We start from the raw sequence: 21,895 nt of genomic DNA, 5'->3' as shown, positions 1-21,895 counted from the left end.
TGGTATAAGAGAATGGAAGTATAGTTGAAGATTATGAACGATAACCGTATTAAGAAACCACTCATTTTAGGACAGGTAATATCATAAGTTGTGGAACACCGATCATGCGACAGGAGAAGAAAACCTTCAACAGAGTGAATTTTTCAAATGCGTTACTAAAACAACCACAAAGTACAAATTCTTCGAATCATTGAACAATAATTGTGTGCCAAGTTTATCAATATGACGGATAGAACAAAATAAAAAATAACAGATTTTACTAAAGTCTTCAGGAAAAGGAGACAGAGATTTTTGGTAAAAAAATATCCGTCTCAACTACATTTTTACGTTGCTCCGCACACACTGGTTTTCACTGTTTCCAGAGTAAACTCTGTATTTAACGAAGTACATTGTGACAAAAAACGTGACGCGTCCGTCCTTTCCCGCAGTTTTTATCAAAGTCTGCCCTTTCACACTCTCCGTGATAATTTTCTCTCCCTTTGCACCGGATTTTCATCCCGAACCGAAGTACGTTCAAATTACAACGACAAGTTTCGGGTAAACTTTACGGAAGGTAGAAGGTTATCAAAAGCTGCAGGGTTATACCTCGGAGCTTGCAGTGGAAATTGTGCTGTCAGCGCTGTCAGTCGTCCCGACGGAGCAGAGGGGCGATCGAGCCCTGGCCCTTTGGGTGCTCCGGGCCCTGAATTTTGCGATTCCGGTCGCGACTCCGATTTTAGTTACGACGCTCGTCGGGTTCGTCTTCTCGTTGACGGCCCCGGGTCCGCCCCCAGCCACGTCCCCGTCCCCGCCGCCGCATGCCAGCTTCAGCACATCCCCGAATACTTCTGACAATTTGTCGGGCACTTTGACGAGTTCGTCTAGTACCAGCGTTAACGTCTAGCCCTCGTCCGCTTTTCTACTTTACCGCTTTTCGATCTTCTCAAACGTCGCTTCTTCTTCCTCCTTCTCCTCCTCCGCCTCCTCCTCTTCTTCTTCTTCTTCTTCTTTAGTTCTTAAAATTAATCGGAAATCACGCGCGCACATGTATTATAGGTGTAAATTGAATAATTGGGATATTTATCTCGTATCTACGATTGATTAAAACCTTGATGTCTTTAATATTTTATTTATCTTAGTTCAACTATACATTTTACAGCTCATGTTTGAGTACACATACAACGTTTATGATTGTTATACAAGTGATTGTCCGTCTTTTTTATTCGGTTTAAAAACATAGGCTGATCGAACGTTATTGTCGGTTTTTTGTTGTTGTTGTTTTTCTTTTTTCTTTTTTACTATCACTCGCCGAAAATACGTTTACCATAAATGCATCGTTGATTATCGTTTATTATTTTATTTATTTCATCGATACTTCTTAAAATAGGATTCGAGATTTCATTTACACACACGGTTGTTAATCCTCCGTGTAAACCTTTCAATAAATAACATATTTCGCGCGATTCGTGTTATTCCACATTTAATTTATACATCTCCGCGTTTATAAGAAGGCATCTTCGGGTTATTATCCGATTTGATTGTTACACGTGTCGCAAACGATATTACACGTAATATCGTACACCTACAATAAACTCGGTAATCGCAGGTGAATTACAGATTACATTCTCTGTCCATACGTGTGTACGATGATAATTAGGCAGATACAAGATGAATCACGGTGATGGTTAAAAGACCGCCGCGCCGGTGGTGGTAATTCGTAAAACAGCGTCGTTAAAGTCCTTCGCAGTAATCGGGATGCATTATGTAATCGAGACGATAGTTTGACGGACGGGAAGTATATCTCTAAGGTACCTCTTACCGATTACTTATTTTTTTACCATTCAAAACTTCTTCGGACTCCCGATTCCCACCGTTTCCCCAACTATCCCCTGCACTCTCCGTGTTTACGGTCGGTTGTAACGCACAACGTTCGAGGCGTCGCGACGCTCTGTCTGACGGTTCGGGGTTGCGCGTCGAGTCCCGACTACCGTCGCAGATCCTTCCATCCTTCCCAATCGCGCCGGTACCGGCCGACGCGTATATACATATATAATATATACCCATGTACGCGTGCCTGCAAGCACACACGCGCAATGTACGTACGTAAGTAAATACACACATGTGTAAACCTGCGCAAGTAGTTGCGAGGGTGTATTTACACGCTCGATGTATTAGCATGCGTTTTGGTACGTTGTTGTAATTCTGCAGCTTTTCTTGCGTGTCAATTTCTCGACCCATGCACACTTGATTAAATACCCTACGATTTCACCGTCTGGAGGAAGTTTTATATTTTCAAAATCGATTTATCAATATAACACACTTTCGGATTCGATAAATTTTTGTGATTAAAATATGTGTGATTTTATTTTTTGCCATTTTGCAAGTTGTACTTTGTTTCCTAAAAGTTATAGAATTTTTGCGTTTAGTTTATCAAAGATTGTTTACAGTCGTGTTAGAACCGTCTACCGTCTGAAAAAACAACTAGTTGTCAATTGATTTTCAACACTTACATTTTACAGTGGAAAAAAAAAAACACAAGGCAAAAAAAGTGAAAAAAAAGATCGTTATTAATTCACGCAAAGTCCACGGGTAAAAAGCTTCTGCGATTCCGATGTGTAATTATTACATCTATTATACGTAAGAATTATTATTTTTCATTACGTATAATTGCATGCAAGTGAGTTTTCCCCTCCGTGAAAACGTTAAGACATATTCGGCAATTCTTTCCGCTCAAACCATAATTCGAAAAACTCACTGTCATGTATATTGAAAAACAAGGAGGCACATTTTAACTTCAACGATCCTGTATATGATCGGTACGCTTTATTATATGCTCTGTATAAATGTGCATGTATGTGATACGTAAGGGTATACATTTTATGGGGCCATGGCGGCAAGGGAAAAGCGCGAGGGAAAATGGAGAGAAGTAAAATAGACGCTGCGTGCGCCGCAACAGGTTACCGAAACATAGCGTATACTCTTCTCTCTCTCTCTCTCTCTCTCTCTCTCTCAGCGGTATTGTATACCTCGCGTACATACGTACGTACATATATACGTGCCTGGATGAAGGATCTGTTCGCTCAGTTATGTACGTGCACATACATACACACACATATATATATATATATATATATATATATATATATATATATATGTGTGTGTGTATATATATAGTATAGGTAATATTTCACACCGTCTAGTATAAGGCGGATTATGCAATGCGTCACGGAATCCGGATTAATATATTATTCCAGGGGTTGATTTGCCCCCGAAAACAATACGGATGTATGTACATTATGTATGATGGAATATAGCGTGAGTTTTCTAAAAAATTAAAAAAGAAACACCTGACACAAATAAATAAATCGTAGTTTACAGGCAAATGTATTATTTTTATATCTTCAACCCTTATCTACACGGTGACGGAGGTTTGAGAAGTGACAGGGTATTCTTTCGAGTCAATTTTTATTCCCGTTATATTCAGCGTGTAGAAACGAAGCGCGTTTATTCGTGTTTATTATTATATACGCGGTTTTCGAAATAAATTTTCACGTATCTCCGGTGTGCCAATTCTCACGATGTTTGATAATCTGTATAATACGAAGTATAAAACGAGAATAAAAAACACAACCAAAAAAAAAAAAAAAAAAACAGATTCTGTTAGAAAAAGAAAAATGCATGAATAAACGGGTAATCTGAATATCCCGATTGGTAATCACTTGAGGTGAGAATCGATACTCCGTATTAATTTTATGACGAGATAGTTATATATGTAGATTGAAGTAGAAGAAAATAGAAGTGTAATTGAAGGAGATCAAGTTATCTTATTCGCAAGTCAGGAAGTACGCTTTTAAAATACAAAAATAAAAACTCCTGAACTTGTGAACAAAAAAAAGAAAGCTTGGATATCGCTGCTCTGTTTAAAATCGCTTCGAACTGGTTGGTAATCTGGTGGTTTTGTTCAATTACAATCTAAGATTGCCATTATCAGAAGTATCTATAACAATTTAAACTTTCGTTCGTCATTTCAGTATTTTTTATGTTCGCTTTTTTTAAAGATATCTTCGCATCTTACGGGTGTAATAATTTTGATAGTACAAAATGTAAGAATGTCTCACAATGAACCGAATAAAAATGTTAAATTTTCGGCCAACCAACCCCTTAATACATCACATACTTGAAACACCTATAAATCGCTTGACGTTTTTTCTGCAAGTCGGTACTAAAAAATTCTAAAAGAAAAACAACAACTGATTTTTTAAACACACGTCTTCGATTACCGATTATCATTTACGACAATTACTTTCACCTTGTGAGAATACAATATTTGAACAAAGTCCAAGGCACCCATTTTCGGATTTCATCATCAAGCCAGAAATAATTCCCATCGGCACGCAGATATATCGATACAGCAGTCTAGAATAGCCTATACAATTATTCTACCGTAAAAAACACGTCGTATTTTAAGCTATTGTAGGCGTACAATATAAACCGTATCGACTCGGACGCATTTTACAATTTTCACAATAAAAACAACCGGCAGAGGCAGCTCTCCTCTCCATATTGTCTTGAGGTCTTTTTCTCGTTTCGTTGCGTATTCCAATTTTTACTTTTCATCCGGGTTTTTGCACGGCCGTGAGAACCAACGCCTGCGGCAATAACAGCGGTAGAAAACGATAGGTAGGTATAACGTTTTATAAAAGCACCGAGCTTGATAGAATCCGAATCCGGTCGTATCGTTGGTCAAGGTCGTTCGAAGCGCGTCCCTTCCGACGATAAGGATATCGATTCTGCGCTTTGTTTACCATGTGTGCGTGTAAATAAGTACGTACACAACGCTTTACATGCGTGTACGATACAAGGCTTTCAAATCTTTCCGTCAATCGTGTAATTGATTTCAAGAAATTTTTAACCCCGCAGCAAAGAGGGCCGGGAGTATATGTAGTTGTATTTACACAGGCGTAAAGCTCGCCCGGCCGTAATCTCGAGGAATCGGGTTTTAAGGATCATTCAAAATTAAATGCGGAAGCGATCGAGCGATAGTGATTAACGAGACCGCCCAGGTTCGCAATATCATACGTGGATATTCACCGTTTGCCCAGGATTTGTCAATTTATCCGCTGCACTGTGCGAATGTGTACAATTATTATTATTATTATTATTATTACCATATATTTTTACATTTTTCATCCTATTTTTACACCGCAGGTTTGTTTCTCACTTTTCTCTTTTTCTCCTCCTTGAGCACAGCTCGGATTTTCCTTAGCGTCTGTACGATAAGGGACTTTTCTCTGCACCCGGCGAGCTAATAAACCAACTTTCAACTTTGACGTCACACGTGAAGAGTTCGCAAGATCGACGTTCTGTACAAGGTATAGAATATGAGAGACTGGAAGAATAAAATTAATGACGAGAATTGAAAAAGGCTGTAAGTGCCATTTTTTGCAAACAAATTCCATAGACAAGTAACTATGCAGTAATATAAGTCAGAGTTTATCTCTGTTTTTGAAAATTTTTGGTTGCAAGCACTTGCAGCTTTTTTAATCCCCCTCTTCAATTTTATAACAAATTGGCAAAGTGCAATTTCACGCGATCAATCAATTAATGCGTTCCGATTCGAATACTTAATCATAGATGATACTTTTTTTATGGTCTAAAACTTTTAACGCGGAATGAAAATAGGATCATAATTAAATCGGTATAAATATTCCAGGATTCTCGAATTTTTCGTACCACGTATTATGCGGGATGATAAAAATCTCGAAAAACGCGTTCTTCTTTAAGTCCCTGAGGATCTCCCTTGAAAGGGATTTCACATTTGGAAGGATTAGACTTTTTTTTACACAAAAAACACATTAGGCCATAATTTTTTCCCCGACAGAAGGAAGTGCAAAGAATTCGCAGACAAAGCTTCAATTCCCAAACGTGATAAAATTGTTCAACGTGTTTCTCATAAACGGTAAGTCCTAAAAGTTTAAAAGATGAAGGATTTTCACATCGTAATTTAAATTGTAATATCTCCAAATTGCGATAAGGACAAAATTTTGATCCAAAAAAGCTGGCCAAAAGTTTATGAATCAAGTAAACCTGCATCTTACGCACAATTCGTGCGAGAGAAAATATAACAGGCATCTGTCATCGGCGTTGAGGAGAATGCGTAGAAAAGTCTGAAGCTCTTCAGTTGCAAATTTCTATATTATTCCATAGCAAAAATGAAAAATGCAAAAATTATTCACCCACGTAAAATAAAGAGTCATATAAGCCGCAGTCCGTCGTAAAAAATTCACACCGAACTTATAATATTTTTCAACGTGCCATTTATACTTCGGCATTTGTTAGGTATAATACATAATATAAAGCTTCAAAAGTTTCCGCTGAAATAAAACGAGCGCAGAAAAAAGGAAAAATAATAAAAAGATAAACTTGAATAAAAAAAAAAAGGAAGAAACTAGACTACCTGTGCATAATATATTTTCGTTACTCGTCCCACCGTTTCACCCCTGTGGCTACTATATTTATAGTACGCCGTTAAAGTTACAGGGATGCCTGAGAAATTCGCTGCATGAATGAAGAAAGCTGCGTTTTTATCTACCCAAGCCTCCGCTGTTTCACGTATTAAATAATGCGTGTGCGACGTGGATGTTTCTTCTATCTCGATATTTGTAGTAACAAAGATTGAAATTAATAACAGAAGAACACTCTGTGACGTAAGCGAGAATAAAAAAGCTCACGATCCTTTTACCCCGAATTCAAGCGAGGCTTACAATTGTATCATTCTGGAAATTTATTGCACGATTTATTGTTAATATCGAATCGAGTCGTTGCATCCTGTAATTTTTCAACATCCGCGATGGTTGTAATTGACCAAATTGACCAATGCAATGAACATACGTACATGTGTAGATGTTTGATCGTGAACTATGTTATATGCCTGTGTTGAATGCTAAATTTTGGCCGGATTATTAGCGATGAAATTGGGTTATTTTGTTCGCTCTTGTTTCTCTAATTGAAGGCTGCGTTGTACAACGCAAAACCTGCCCGGCTCTACAGTTGCATTGGAAGTTCCAATTTAATTACTTGAAATCGATATTATCTAATTTTTGTTACCGACGAAGAAGATTATTACAAATGTCACTCCCGAGTAAATTAACGAAAATTTTCTTCCATCGTTCAATAAATTCAACGCGTATAACAGTATAGTTTATCACTGAATAAAAGCGTAAAAACTTCGGCAAAAGCAGGAAGCAAATTTATTACAAGTTTAGAAAAATTCGTTCCCCTTTGTTACTAGTCCCTATTTTGTTCGTGTAGTGCGTGCAGGAGGCCTCGCATAACTCAATATTATACCACGATTTAATTAAGTGCTAAGTTAAGAAATTTTACCTACGTGCAGGTAAATTTAACGTACAGTATACACATATATATATATATATATATATATGCACAACGCCCCCCCGGACATAGAAATTTATTATAGTTTTAATAAATTTAGCGTAGATCTTATCGCGGGCCGCCAACAGATTTATGATTACAGGTAATGAAATGCAAAGTCACGATCCTCTCGATGCATACGCTAGGTGTATACCTACATGTGTATACAGTTTAGAGAGGACGTATAGAACGAGCTTTCCTATACCGGTATAGATCAATACGCCTCTTCGATATCCGACGCGATTCTGCGTATCTACCGGATGTATTCCATATCACACTCCTTACACACGTGTCCATTATACCAATTTAATTGTGCAGATCCGATGCGCCATTCCTGCATCATAATATAATATCAAGTGGAATGCGATTTTGAATTATACTCTTCTCGCCCCGTTGGAAGAAAATTTCTTTCACAACGATCGGTGTGGATCGTATTTTTCGTCGGGAATGTTTTCTCGACGTATATCAACGAGGGAAGAAAACATTGTGAGATTGAGTAAAAGGAAGAATTGAAACTCGCGAAAAGTAATTGAGAAAAAAATAAAGAAACGAAAAGATGTAAGGTAAGCAAAAATATTTACAAACTCGTCATGTTCAATCTGTTCTTTACAATTTATCGAATTTTGTTCAAATTTGGAATTAATATTTTTGAAACAACAAGAAAATAACGAGAAAGTGACGACAAATTTGAAACGATATTTACCCGGGGGAACGAAACGCTATTTTCATAATATCATGGCGCGTAGCATTTTCCGATTACGTTACTCTGCGAGACGTCTGATATTGAATTTCGCATTTCGATATCTCCAGCGATGGAGAGGAATATGAGGTGTGTATATATATATATACATTAGGGTGATTCAGAAAAAAAAAAATTTTTTTTTTTTTTTTCCAAACAGGTTCAAAAGTTTCATTTAGGTATACAAAGACACCAGTTAAAATTTTAGATTTTAATAATAATATTTAGGGGTGGCTCATCGCACTTTTCGATTTTCCATAAGAATAACATAGGAAAAATGTTGTTTGCTTCTTATAGTTTTTATAACTAGCTAAAGAAGCGTTGTAAAAAAAATCTAAAGACATATGTTTGTAGGAAATTGAATGCTCTACAAAAAAGGTCTCTTGTCAAAATTTCGTAAAACAAACTGTGTCAAAGTTACAGCCTGTCAAAAGTTGAGTTACTTATAATTTGACCTTTTTTGAATGTTATAGCGTAACTACCGGTCTTATAAAAAATTGTACATGAGTTTTTTTTGTGAAGCATACACTTGACTTTAAATAGATGATAAATGATAATTCATTTTTGCAACAATGAAAAAAAAAACTATCTTTTACCATTATTAAAAAAAAAAAAATAATAAAACGAGAAAAACAATTTTAGAGCAGATTTCTGCTAAAATTTTTTTTAAAGTGTACGGTTTTTTTCGTTGTTGCAAAAATTAATTATCAGTTATTTAAAATTTTTTTTTTCTGAATCACCCTGATATATATACATATATACATTATAGATAGTTTTTTTTCATTGTTGCAAAAATGAATTATCATTTATCATCTATTTAAAGTCGAGTGTATGCTTCACAAAAAAAACTCATGTACAATTTTTTATAAGACCGATAGTTACGCTATAACATTCAAAAAAGGTCAAATTATAAGTAACTCAACTTTTGACAGGCTGTAACTTTGACACAGTTTGTTTTACGAAATTTTGACAAGAGACCTTTTTTGTAGAGCATTCAATTTCCTACAAACATATGTCTTCAGATTTTTTTTACAACACTTCTTTAGCTAGTTATAAAAACTATAAGAAGCAAACAACATTTTTCCTATGTTATTCTTATGGAAAATCGAAAAGTGCGATGAGCCACCCCTAAATATTATTATTAAAATCTAAAATTTTAACTGGTGTCTTTGTATACCTAAATGAAACTTTTGAACCTGTTTGGAAAAAAAAAAAAAAAATTTTTTTTTTCTGAATCACCCTAATATACATATAAGATTCTGTTATAGCCGAGAATAATTAAGGCACGCATCTTACACTCAGCGTTATCATTTCATCGTTTGAATTCTGGCTGATTGAATCGTCCTTGTCTTTTCGTCGGAAATTAATCTAGGCGGAATTCTGACGTTTCGTTAATTATTCACAAAGCTCGCAAGATAATACACCTGCCTTCGTAGGAGTTATTCCTTGACTCACCGAGTTCCTTTCAACACATCGCCGATACAAAACGTCGCGTCGCCTCTCCGGAGGTCTTGCAGAGAGCTTTCAATATTCATCGTATTTTTATGTTACACACAAATATATACGTGTACACGTGCGTATATAATAAAGCTTTTCACCACAAGCACACCGAGCTGGCTGCTCATAAGATTCCAGATTCCGAAAATGTAAAAAATAAACGATTTTTATGCCACTGCTGAAACAGCTTTCGAAGTATACAACAAAACAAAAAAACTATTTGTATACAGTATAACGTAGTTTGAAATTTGTTTTCTCATGAAAAAAAACAATCTCAGGAAAAGTTGTGCAAACGCGACGATAGATTCTGTGTATAAAGAAAAACAGTGTTGCGCGGGAAAAAAAGAAGTGGATAATATGTCGATAAAATTCTACTCCCCAGGTTTTAATCGCGGGTTATTTACTCACCGGATATCAATTTCGTTTATCGAAAGCAATTAATTTCAAGTAAAAACAATACAGTACGTGAGAGGAAATGAATGTAACGTTTTCGTCAAGTGTCTCGTCAATATTCACCGTTTTCCACATAATTCGTCGATTTTCATCAAGCGTGAGTAATTGAGTATACATTAGAAATCGTCTCAGAGAGTAAAAATTTCAGCCGAAAGGTCGTTGGACTGGCGCAAATGACAGGAAAGAAATGAATCGGGGCAAAAATGTTGAATAGCCGCATAATAAAATAGGCACAGTATCGAAGTGTCGTAGTTCCGAAAATCTGGTGCATAGAATTTCGAAACGTAGAATAGCAAAATCTGCAAGGCCCAACCAAACTCAGAATCGTCAGAATCGTGCCATCCCATTTTATCCCCATCTAATCTGATCTAAGAACACATAATTCAAATTTAACTATATCTATTTATTGTTGGTCTGTAAATTATACATCTACACAATTGCAACGCAAAATCAGTTCCTTCGGTTCACTCTACTCTTTTAGTTAACGTGATCGATAGCTCGAAAGCACCCGCGTCTATATGTATTTATGTATGTGTGTACGCGTATGTACGCACGTATACACCCTTGAAATTAATAGACATGTACGTATTACTTTCAGGACGGTCCGGTCAAGTCCCGTTGGGTCTCTGTGAGGGCATCACAGCCCTCTGTATGCCCTCGGTATTGACGTGTAGACTTATAATAACATTTAAGAAGACATGATAGCCCTTATTCGACGGCGAGTGCTCCATCGATTGCTGATACGGAAAGCGGGTGGGTCTCGCTTCCTCTGATGTCAGTATAATTCCAACACACGCGCAGGCAAACCCGATTCAGCGAACCGCCGGACTACGACGTTTTTGTCGCTTCAATTGGTCTGCTTTTTCGTCCGTTATTTTTTTCATTTTTCTCATTCTTCATTTCCCACAGACTGTACGGATTTTTCCGTTTCACTGGCGAGAAAAATGATAGGAAAAGGAAAGAAGAAGAAGGAGGTGAAAGATGAGGATGAGGATGAGAAGAAGAAAAGTACGAGTGACAATTCGATTTTGGAATACATAATCTATCATACATTACGGAAAATGCGAAAGGATTGCAAAGTTTCGGAAAAATACTAATCTTTTGTACTGAGGCGATACTTGGTTTCTCCTTATTAGTTGGATTTTGAAACTCGGACAGTTGAAACGAGACTGACTTCTTATTTTAGAAACTCATGAAAACCGATCAGAAGTTTTGCCGAAAATTCACGTGCAAATCAGTAATCAATCGAGTAAGTTTGCCGCTCTAATTTTCCTCGGATTCGTTGAAAATTTTCGCACCCATTGACTCTCGAACAACCGATCGCATAAGAGCATCTTACGCGCAGTTTGCTCATTTTTTTTTTTTTTTATTTCCAATTAGACGTCATGTCAAACGGAATTTTCTATCGATTTCTGCTATAATTGGAGGAAGAAACAAAAAAAAAATCACAATATTCGCGTATAAAGGAGATGTTTAAGGCCGAGTAAAAAATTCTGTACAAAAGCACAAATGTAATCGAAATACGATACTATGCTGGTATATAATTTATCAATATAAACGAAGTTGATTGCTCAAGTTCTGCAGGGTGGAGGTTGAGAAAGCGATCAATAAAATGATGGGCGCCTTCTCTACTCGTGCGTGCACCTTTTTGGGATATATATATATATATACCAATATATATATATATATATATATACCTATACACATATACTGTATATATATATATATACATATATATGTACGTACGATATGCCGCGGAATGAAATTTCCCCCCTGAGCTTTCATGGCGTTTCTTGGCACAACGCTGTGCAGCAGCAATTGCAGCGGGGTTCGATTCCGTGAAAAGAGAAATTATCGCGCGACTGTTTTGAGAATAGCTGGTTGCATTTGTCGAAAGCTTGAAAGAGAAAGCATCACGATTCTAAAAGAAAATATAGTACAGCAGAGGGCGAATCTGTGAAAAATGGCCGACTTCAGGTTGAATTCTCTTCGCACCCATATATCTGTACTCTATTATATCCGAGAATTGTCAAACGTTGGTACATCGCGTTATTTTCGTAAGAGAATAACCATTCGAGACTAAATAAGATCCATATCAACCCTCGGCCGAATATTCCCACCGATACGAGCTGAAGTTAATATGTTGCACCTACTGCCAAGCGAATTTTCCCGGACTTACCGACCTGAAAGCTCGCAAGCTTCACCCCGGCGGTAACTTATCGACACCATATCGGCTAGTCGACGAAAGCTCGGCAATTCCGCGTTATCGGCGATCGAGATATTAGCGTCAAAAGATGATTCACGTTTTCGGCGACGTTCCTCGGGAGCTTTTTGTTTCCAGCTCGCGTCAAACGCCTCGAATTCACTGTGACGTTATCCGCCAAGATGACGTACCCATTGTACTCAAAGTTCACCGCGTTTATTGCGTTTTACCTCGATAAATTCGAACAGTAACTAATTTACGGTTGGTAATAAAAGCTGTCATTACATCGTTGATAACCATGGTAAGAATAACGACGTTGTTGGAAGATGGCTAAAATTACTCGCAAGATGCGAAGACCCACGACTCAATTTATTTCGGCACTGCGACGTGCTCCTCGTTTTCCAATTACTAACCCTCGGCCACGGTCAATTAAATAGTATGAAAACTCGCGATGCTATAGATAATTGACAAAAAAAAATTATTTTTACGTGTTAATTGAATGGGAAAATTTCAAATTCATTTAGCGAGTACTTAAAATTAAAATTAAGAGCTAGGCTTTGGTGGGAATTTTTTTTTTACATGTTCAGAGTGATATTTCGTCTATGGAGTGAAAAAAAAAATAGTCGTATCAAACGAAGCACCCTAATATATATATTGTAACGTATTAAATACGTATATAGGTATACAGAAAGAGATGCCTCGAATTCTTTCTCGAATTTTAGCGAAATTCGCCTAGTGTTTACATTAAAAATTGCAGAACGAAGAAACATCGATTGAAAATGTACTAAGAATAAATTGACGGAGATTTGTGTAGAAGATATGTCCACTATGAAAAATCTCATTTGTTACGATAACTAGAAAAATTCAGTAAAACAGGTATCGATAAAAAAAACTGTTTGAACATTGTTGAAATTACGAAAAATGACGTACGCCTAACCATTTTGCCCTATTGTCGATCTTTTTTTGGTAATTGCAACGCAAAATCAGTTTGTCAGTAAACAAGGCTTTAACGTCGATTTATCGTTGTACAAGTATTAAATTTTCGCAACAGTTGCAAGAAAATAAAGCAACAGTGATCGTAAGGAGAAAGAATAGTAACGGATACTAGACTTTCCGGTAACGGCTAGAAAACTAATTATCATTTTCTACCTAGAACTATATTTTTGGATTGCGGTAAAAAATGAAAATAGTCGAGGACTGAGCGGCAAACCGTGACTAAAAATTTCTCTCAGCACAGATTCACGCATAGTATCTTTCACCGGCATTTCATCTCTGTGTAATTTCGCCACCGCGGTGTCCTTACTCCACCTCTATACCTACACGACATTACGAAAGTGCATCAGACGCGGAAAACCAGACGAGTTTACTCACCCCCGTTTGGACCGCGTAAAAGCTCTGCTGAGGCTTCCTCCAGCAGTTGAGGACGGTCGAACCGCCGGTGGAATTCTGACCTCGATTCTTGGTCGTCGACGGAGGGTCAGGCCATCGGTCCAACGAGCTCCAGGACTTCCCCTTCCGTTTAACAGCGTAATACCTGTAGACGACTATCGTCATCGCTACGACCAGGGCCAATCCGGTCCCAGCCGCCGCCCCCAGCACTGCTGAGGACACCATCTGCAACCCTAAGCCCGGGCCCGTCAGATCTGCGGGGCAAAAGTCGGGAGAGAAATTTTAGAATGGATATATTTCCGAAGAGAAATTATTTTACGGCTTGTATACTATGTATGTACGGATAGAGCAGGTGTTTAATTGGGTGTGATTTCGGCGTAATTCGAGAGGTCAATCAACCAGTGATTGGCAGAATTGTTTGGGGACAGTTACAAATTACAAACCAAATATACAATTTTTCGTTGAGGCGACAGGAGAATTGATCGTTTGTGTAATTTTTTAATCGGAGGTAGACGTAGTGTGAATTACACTTGTATTTTGTAATCGAAATAAAATGGAATGCGAATGATATTTCAATTTTTGATTCAGTGATTGAATACGTTGAAGAATTTTAGTCGAGTAAAAATATTCATAATTACACTCGAAACTCGCGATTGATCGGAATAAAAATGACGATTACTTGCAAGAATTGTAAACTAAACTGAAATTATCTGTAACAACAAATGTAATTCGTATTTTGTTCAGTTCTAAATAAAAATGGCAAATGTAATTCATGTCGATCTAATTACAAAACACAAGTACAATTTGTATTCCATACAATTTTCAATAACAAAATAGAAATATAATCTGTACTTTTTACTCCCCCGTGATTGCAAAATACAAAATGTAATTTTTAATTAAAACGCAATAGATTAGATACTCTAATTCCTTTTCCAACGCTCTGAAAAACAATTAAATTGAAATTAAATTACCGTTAAAATTCAGCAACGTGCTGTGATTTTTATTTCATTTTGTATTTTTTTTTTTTTTATCGTGGTGTCGAGTTGGTACATTTTAACGACTCTGGCCTGAGTTTTGAAAAGAGGACGCGTCAAAATCCCGCACAGGTGAAATCTGAGAAATTAATCTGCAGTCGAATGGTTCTCAAATAATAATTAACTAGCTTTAAAACTAGTTTCGTTCGGGGTCGGATGCCTAGTACAGCTGATTTTTGGGCTCGTCTGGATAAAGCCGTACTGTCATCAATTTAGCGTACATTCGTAGAATGTTAAAACATAACTCACTACCTGATAATTCTGCCCGTATGTATCGTAATATACTGTCACAAAGGGTGAAATCACCCGTTTTACCTCCATTTCAACTGATCTAGTAGTCATAATAATCACGGATAAAAGACATGTAAGACTTCATATGTCGTAAAATGAATAAGGTTGCTGCGTTTCGGACGTTAAACTAAAAATACTTACTTGCCATTAAAGCATTTTCTCAATATTTAATTTCCGCCTTTGATTGCTTCGCTAATTAAGCTCACGAACGCGAATTATTTCGTGACGTTCGCCAAAACGTTGAAATACATACACAATAATTTACACAGCGAATCTCGACGTCCAGTCCATAACGTTGTTGGTAGATATTGAATGTACAGCAACAATTTCAACAAAACGTAACTACGATGCGCCAGTCCTGGAGGTCGAATTCCACAAGGTAAAGGACCTGGACAGTCAAAACTACGGAGCGCGAGTCCTGGAGGTCGAGATCCACCAGGTAGAGGACCTGGAGTGCAGGAATCACGAGAAATTACTCGCGAAGGTCAAAAATCACCAGGTCAAGGACCTGGCTAGCCAGAACTACGGAACTCTTGTCCTGAAGGTCGAGATCCACCAGTGGAGGATCTGGATAGCCAGACCTACGGAAAATTAGTCCTGAAGGCCAAAAGTCACCAGGTCAAGGACCTGGAGCGCTTGTCCGGGAAGTCAAGTTTCACCAGGTAATGGTCCTGGAGCGCAGAAACTACGGAGCGCTTGACCTGGAGGTCAAGTTTCACCAGGTAGCGGATCCCGAGCACAGGATCCAGGAGGTTGAGAACCCGGTACTCGAAATTTGCGGAGCGCGATTCTCATCCGTCCGCTCTACTGCGCGTTTGTTTCCAGACTGAAGAATTCGGCTAGCTGATTTTCGATTACTATAGATCGATGACGTCAAGAGAAAAAAAAGTTTTGGGTGACGTCACTTTCTGAACATCCGAACATCCGAAATTTGGTTTCGAACTTTAATGCTATGTATGATATATGATGTTGGGTATCTATTTTTAGCGCAAATCATGGTTCGAGCAGGCAATTGAGCAGCTAATTAGCGACGATGATCTCATCGCGTAACCGTATAGCATTCGAATAGCACTTGGAACAACACATCCGTAAACGCAGGATCAGAACTAAAATTTAATCCGAACGACGGCGTGATTATCCCAAGTCATTGATACTTATTCACTCTGATAACGGCTCTAATCATAAGCGAACAATGCCCTGTTTTTCATTTTGAAATATGTCCGCGGCATTGTTAATCAAACCGCAACTGCAGACAGTCTGCAAGACTCTTGGCGACTCCAAGAACCGAGTGTGAAGTAACAAATCCCTATCGAATGCTTCCTACGACGAAGCTCCTTTTTCAAAGACGATTTAATTTCATAGTTAAACGCCGCCATCCGTCACACGATTAAATTTCAAATCCTCCAGAGATTAAAACCGCTGAATAAAACGGTGCGTTGGCGTCGGTTGAATTATACACCGCAGGGATAATTTATTTTCCAAAATCGAATCAAGAGTATCAGGTGCGGTTTTCGTCAATCCGAAGTAATTCGTATTGACTTTCGATTCAAATTACCAGACGGATCGTTGTACCTGAACCGCGTATCTAATTGCAAATTTATTGATTACAATTTGCGAAATTTCATCAAGAATTCTTACCCGTTTCTCAGCGAGTAAGAACTTCAATTACCTAACTTCTAAAGGTCGTGTAGTGTCGCGTTACATAATGCGTGATCGGTTGTAGAAATAATTCGGTTATTATTACCGTAAGGAAAAATTCACGCCTGCAACTAGTTAACGTCGCGTTCCTTAAGGTAGCCGTGATCTCATTACGACGAAGAACGTTTCGCATCCGCGAGGGCGTGATATTTCAGACTTGCGATAAAAGCATTCCTGCAACAGCGACTCCTTTCCAGCAAAGATTTCGCAAAAATGCGAGGCTTTCTTTTTTCTCTTTGTATCCGACTTCCCTAACTTCAAGAAAACTGGACTTGAAGTTGTCGCTCGATTTATTCTGCGTTACGTACGTACGTCGAAGCGAAATAAGGGCGAAGAATAAACGTGAGAACCTTTGGGAAAACGAATATAGCATAATTCGTGCAATATTAACATTGTGCCAATTCTAGAGTTTGTATACCTTAGAATCGTCGATTAGTTGGGTCGGAAGTTTTCGTCGTCGCGGAGAGTGGGAAAATATTTGGGGTCGTGTCTTTGACGGAGAATCTTATTTCCTCGGGGAAAATCCTCGACCATTCCGTATTTCTGTCGTATAAATACAACCGGCGACTTCGTATAAAATGATAAAAACGTTTTAGGCTACCCGCATTCATTCTCCTTTTCACTTTACTTTCTTCTCCTTCTTCCTATTCTTACGTGTGGCTTTTATTCGCTAGACCAATTTCCTTTTTCTTTTTGCCTTCTCCGATCGATGCTCGCGTAACGCGGAGCGACAAAAAATCTTACGAAAAGCCACAAACGACGTCCGGATTCAATTTCCATCTATACTCCTATGAATCCGAAATTCTCCCGAGATATATCCTCCGGCCATAAATCCTAGTCATCTACTACGCTTGTCTATGTATGCGGGGGACATTTTCTTCACCCTTGGGCGGTCATAACGATAACACAATAATGATAGATATTGGCGGTTGCCCGGAGACACAGGCTACGTCACCACTATGGTGGAGATACAAGCTCTGGTTCTAAACTCTGTAACTGCTTTATCAGTTGCCATGCTCTTGTCGGCAGAATCCGTATTATACGTATCGTCACAGGTGTGCAAACGATACCACCGGTTAAATTTTCTCTAAATGTAAACATTCGTTTATTTTCGCAAAGCAATTTCGTCTAATCTGCTAATCTGTTAAACCGTCAATATATCAATTATTTAAAACTTATAGATCGGTATTAGAGTTGAATATTTCGTTAAAGGAAGTTGTTTTTTATCAATTTCTTCAACGATTCTAGGCTTGAGAATATCTGTGTTGGAACGTTCACTTTGTAAATAAATATATCACTCTGTAGAATCTGAGGGTGGGAAATTTGCGATATTACGTGTAGTTTCTCGGGAGTTTCAAGCGCTTAAAGTGTAAACTGTAAAGTCGATAATTAATTTATGCAGTATGCGTGTTACTTCAAAGCTCAATTTCAGCTTGGGGGAAAGAAATAAAGTAAGTAAAAATGATACCGCAAAAGTAGCACTGAAAAATTTTCCATGGCAAATAACGAATGACCGGATGCGCATGACGGAAGTTTAAAAAAAGAGAGCCGCAAAATTTTCCTGGTCATTTTTTGTCCGACTCCTGTCGGCAAAGCTTAAGATACGCGGCATGTGGAACGTGGGGCTAATAAATTCGCCGAGGTTGGATCTCGGCTTAGCCGTACCCTGAAGTGTCCTACAGAGAGCGGAATGAATCTCTGTCTGAGAAGAAAAACGGAAGAACGGTAAATCTCTGCAGAGCTGTTGCTGGTTATGCCAGCAAGTGGCTTTTCGCCTCGCGAAGCGGATCCGGACGGGACAAAAACTTTGAAACGAGACTCGAGACCGAGTTTTGGTCTTTTTGAGACCCAGTCGAAAAGAGAAGTATGATAAACAGGCTGTAAGACTTTTCAACAGCTTGACTTTTGGGATTGCTTTTAATTACTCAAAGCTTGAGGTTCGACTTGCTGCGCGAAGCCATTCGGATCTTCTCTTAAATCCGTCTTATTCGACACCTCTGCTAGGCTCGAGATAAATATTCTTGTTTTATAAGTTACGGAAATCTCTTTGAAGAAAGAAAATTTGATAAGAACTGGAATCGTAAACGAAAGCTTACGTACCCGTGTGTCATTTCAAGTTGTTTTGAAACTTTGGTTGAATCTAGTAGATTCGTCAGAATTCAAAATACTATTTCCTACAAAGTCGCTGTAACAATTCTTCTTTTCGTTCTCAGTGGTCAATTTAATGCTGCTAATAATTGGTCAAAACGATTATAGGTGAAATGGTGTAAAATTTAATATTTAACGATGCTACCACGACAAGAAAAAAAAGAAACTGTCTCAGTGAATTTGTATAAAACAATTTTTTCAATGAAATGAGTCACCGTAAAATGAAATCGAACGAATATACTAAATTTTTAAGAATTTTTAAACGATTTTAAATGAAGCTTCGATGTGATCTAAGCTTTTTCAGCATAATTCCAATCATTTTCATTCACGCATTTTTGAAAAGGCCTTCGTTTCTGACTTATACAGAAATTCGATAATCGATAATCAATACATGCAGTGATCTCGTAATAAGATTAATAGGGTATCGATGTATGGCTGACCAACCTTCAGATAAACTTTATAATAATAAGAAAGTGCGGAACTTGTCAAAGCTAATATATAGACTATTATAGACGATAGCGAAGAAATCTAGGTTCAAGTTTCACAGAACATCCGTTATCGATCGCGATGAACTCTCTGAAAACAGAGAGACAGACAGAAAGAGAGAGAAGTTATTCTCTTCAGTAAATCTCGTAATTCGATGAGAGTATTAGTTGTTTTTGTTTTTTGCGTCTTTTCGCGGAGATGGTGGAAAACGAAGTAATTAGTTCCGGCGAAATCTCGCGAAGAAGATGAAAGTTCAGAGCTAATGTTGCAACACGGAATGAATATCTGTGCGTGTGCGTGTGTGTAGAGAGATCGCGTTATGTCCAATTTTGCGGTGAAATATCTTTTTCCCAATCAAAACGGTATATGAAGTCGCGTGTTTGATCATCTTCTTATTCTAAGGCCTCTCTTTCATCTGCAGTTCGTGAGATTCTCGAGAATGAGACGAAAAAGACGATAGAAGAAGAAATAAATAAAAATTGTTATGTTTTGAATGTTTGATTACAAGGATTGACATGAAAAGGAAAATGAGATACTCAAACTCTCCGGCTAGTCGATAACGATTTGTCTTCGAATCAGCTACTGCTCTGAAAAAAAATTTGACCTTTATACTTATTTCGTGGACGGATTGAAAGAAAAAATATAAAAAGGATCACCTAAGACGGTAGAGTCCGACTGGCATCGGATCTATGGAAAAGTTTTTTGTATAATACGTACAGGTATACGATACGATTACAGGGGGAAAAAAAGTGTAATATTAAAGTTACGGGTGAGTCTCACGGATAAAGGTAATCCGGGAATTCATGAATATTCTTACCCACGGTTTCTGATAACAAGAAATGGTAAAGAATATTGAAGAACGAAATCTTGGTAGCCAGCTAAATATTCGTCCAAGGATTCAAATGAACAGAAATAACAGACCGAGTCATTTTTCAATTATTAACTTCCAACATCCAGTTATAAAGAAAAGCCTCTGGCTCGATACTCGATTCGCACGTAATGACGATGAGACGGGATTAAGTAAGCCGTAACACGATTTACGATATTCTCGGGTTACTACGGACAAAGTAAGTTAACCGATACGGGATATTCTTGCGAGAATTTTCTCAATTATCGATGGCCCACTGATTAGGGATAATCGATGCAGTGCACTTTCTGCTGTAAACAAAGAATCGAGTCGTGGCGCTTTTCAGAGATACAGTGTATAATTGAAGACTGTGCGTACTTGTTTGAAAAAATAATTACAGTGGCGTCGAAACGCATATTCAATTTTCGAAATTTCGATATCCTCTGTAATTATTGTCGCTGAGAATTTGACATCGCCTAACGAAGTTCAAGCGTAATTAGTCGGGTCTTGGAGCAATTAGAAGCTCGTTAAGTGACGATAACTTCGAGGTGAAATCTCACCGTTCGAAATTCTGAAACTGTTTCACCTTTCAGTAAGCCAAAAATTATACACCTGTTCTAAACTCCGGGGCTTATCAGAGTCTGGAATACAGCATACTTGCGGCGGATATTTGCAAGCTACTGGTAATGATGCGAATTCGAATCCTTCTTCATTTCGTTGGTAGAAATTCGGATTCCTAAATAAGATTCTGTGCGAACAGAGGCAAGAGATTACGTACCAGCATACCTCAGCGAAATCGGCACTTGATTAAATTAGTTGAAAAATATTGAGCAAAACGTAGATTGCCTAACAGATTCAAAGCGATATCGGGATAATGGAATTATATCGCATGGATGAAGTAAAAACTTTCGACCACGAGTATATAAAAAGATCTAGGAAAGGTCAATTACAAAAATTTGAATAACGTGAATAATCGCGTTGAGTGCACAGAGCACAGTTGCATATATATGAGATTGAAATTCTGCAAAGATCCGTCCAATTAACGTTTTCATTAGCAATCGAACTCTGAAATAATATCCTTCAATGCTTCGCAGTTCTACGATGCCAGTTCCATTCGACTCGGAACATCTGACTATTTCACTACCTTTAGTTATTACTAGGTTCTCGATAAAATGGCCGACGACAAAGGAAATAAAAATATCGTATCCTAATTGATAGAGCGATTTTTAGAAATCGTGAAAACGCGTATAAAAAGGGGGGGGGGGGGGAAATGGTAGGGTGAGTTCACTTCGCATACGTTTCGAAAGAGAAGATGTTAAAGTAAGAATAATAAGAGCAGAGATTCGTTCGTAACTTTGTTCCGCTTTACACCGGTAAAACGAATTTGTAACAATTTCATCGTTACGCTCATACATTGAGTGAATGATAACATTGGGTTAACGTGTCAAAACCCAATTATTTTACTCCGTCACTCCGCCCGATTGCATCCAGGTTATCGCCTGGTACAATATTCCCGGTGCTTCGGTGTAGATAATGAAGAGTGCCACTGGTAATATATTTCATGAATTTCTTCTAAGTAATTTCATTCCAGTCTCCAGAGGAACAAGAGCAATCCTCGAATGACAATAAGTTAAAACTTGGTAAACAGAGCTCGTAACAGGTGAAAGGAGAGGGGTAAATAGAATGCGGCCTGACGAGAT

The 21,895-nt window shown here is 37.9% G+C and overlaps 1 protein-coding gene across 4 annotated transcripts in view; it reads right to left on the bottom strand.

The window, feature by feature from the left end:
• Positions 1-21,895, bottom strand: part of LOC124308104 (synaptotagmin-5) — a 61,571-nt gene that overhangs the window by 20,921 nt on the left and 18,755 nt on the right. For 2 of the 4 annotated variants that reach the window (XM_046770462.1, XM_046770463.1), the window contains exon 3: positions 13,674-13,945. In XM_046770462.1, coding sequence (XP_046626418.1) covers positions 13,674-13,916 — 243 coding nt within the window. In that variant the 5' untranslated portion in view covers positions 13,917-13,945. Of the gene's footprint in view, positions 1-13,673; positions 13,946-15,157; positions 15,558-21,895 lie in introns of those variants that run through there. The other 2 variants (XM_046770461.1, XM_046770465.1) reach the window with 2 other exon arrangements.

This window comes from Neodiprion virginianus, chromosome 6, assembly GCF_021901495.1.
Source record: "Neodiprion virginianus isolate iyNeoVirg1 chromosome 6, iyNeoVirg1.1, whole genome shotgun sequence".
Lineage (NCBI taxonomy): Eukaryota > Metazoa > Arthropoda > Insecta > Hymenoptera > Diprionidae > Neodiprion > Neodiprion virginianus.
Note: the sequence above shows the minus strand (reverse complement) of the source record. Positions and strands in the feature narration are given on the sequence as shown.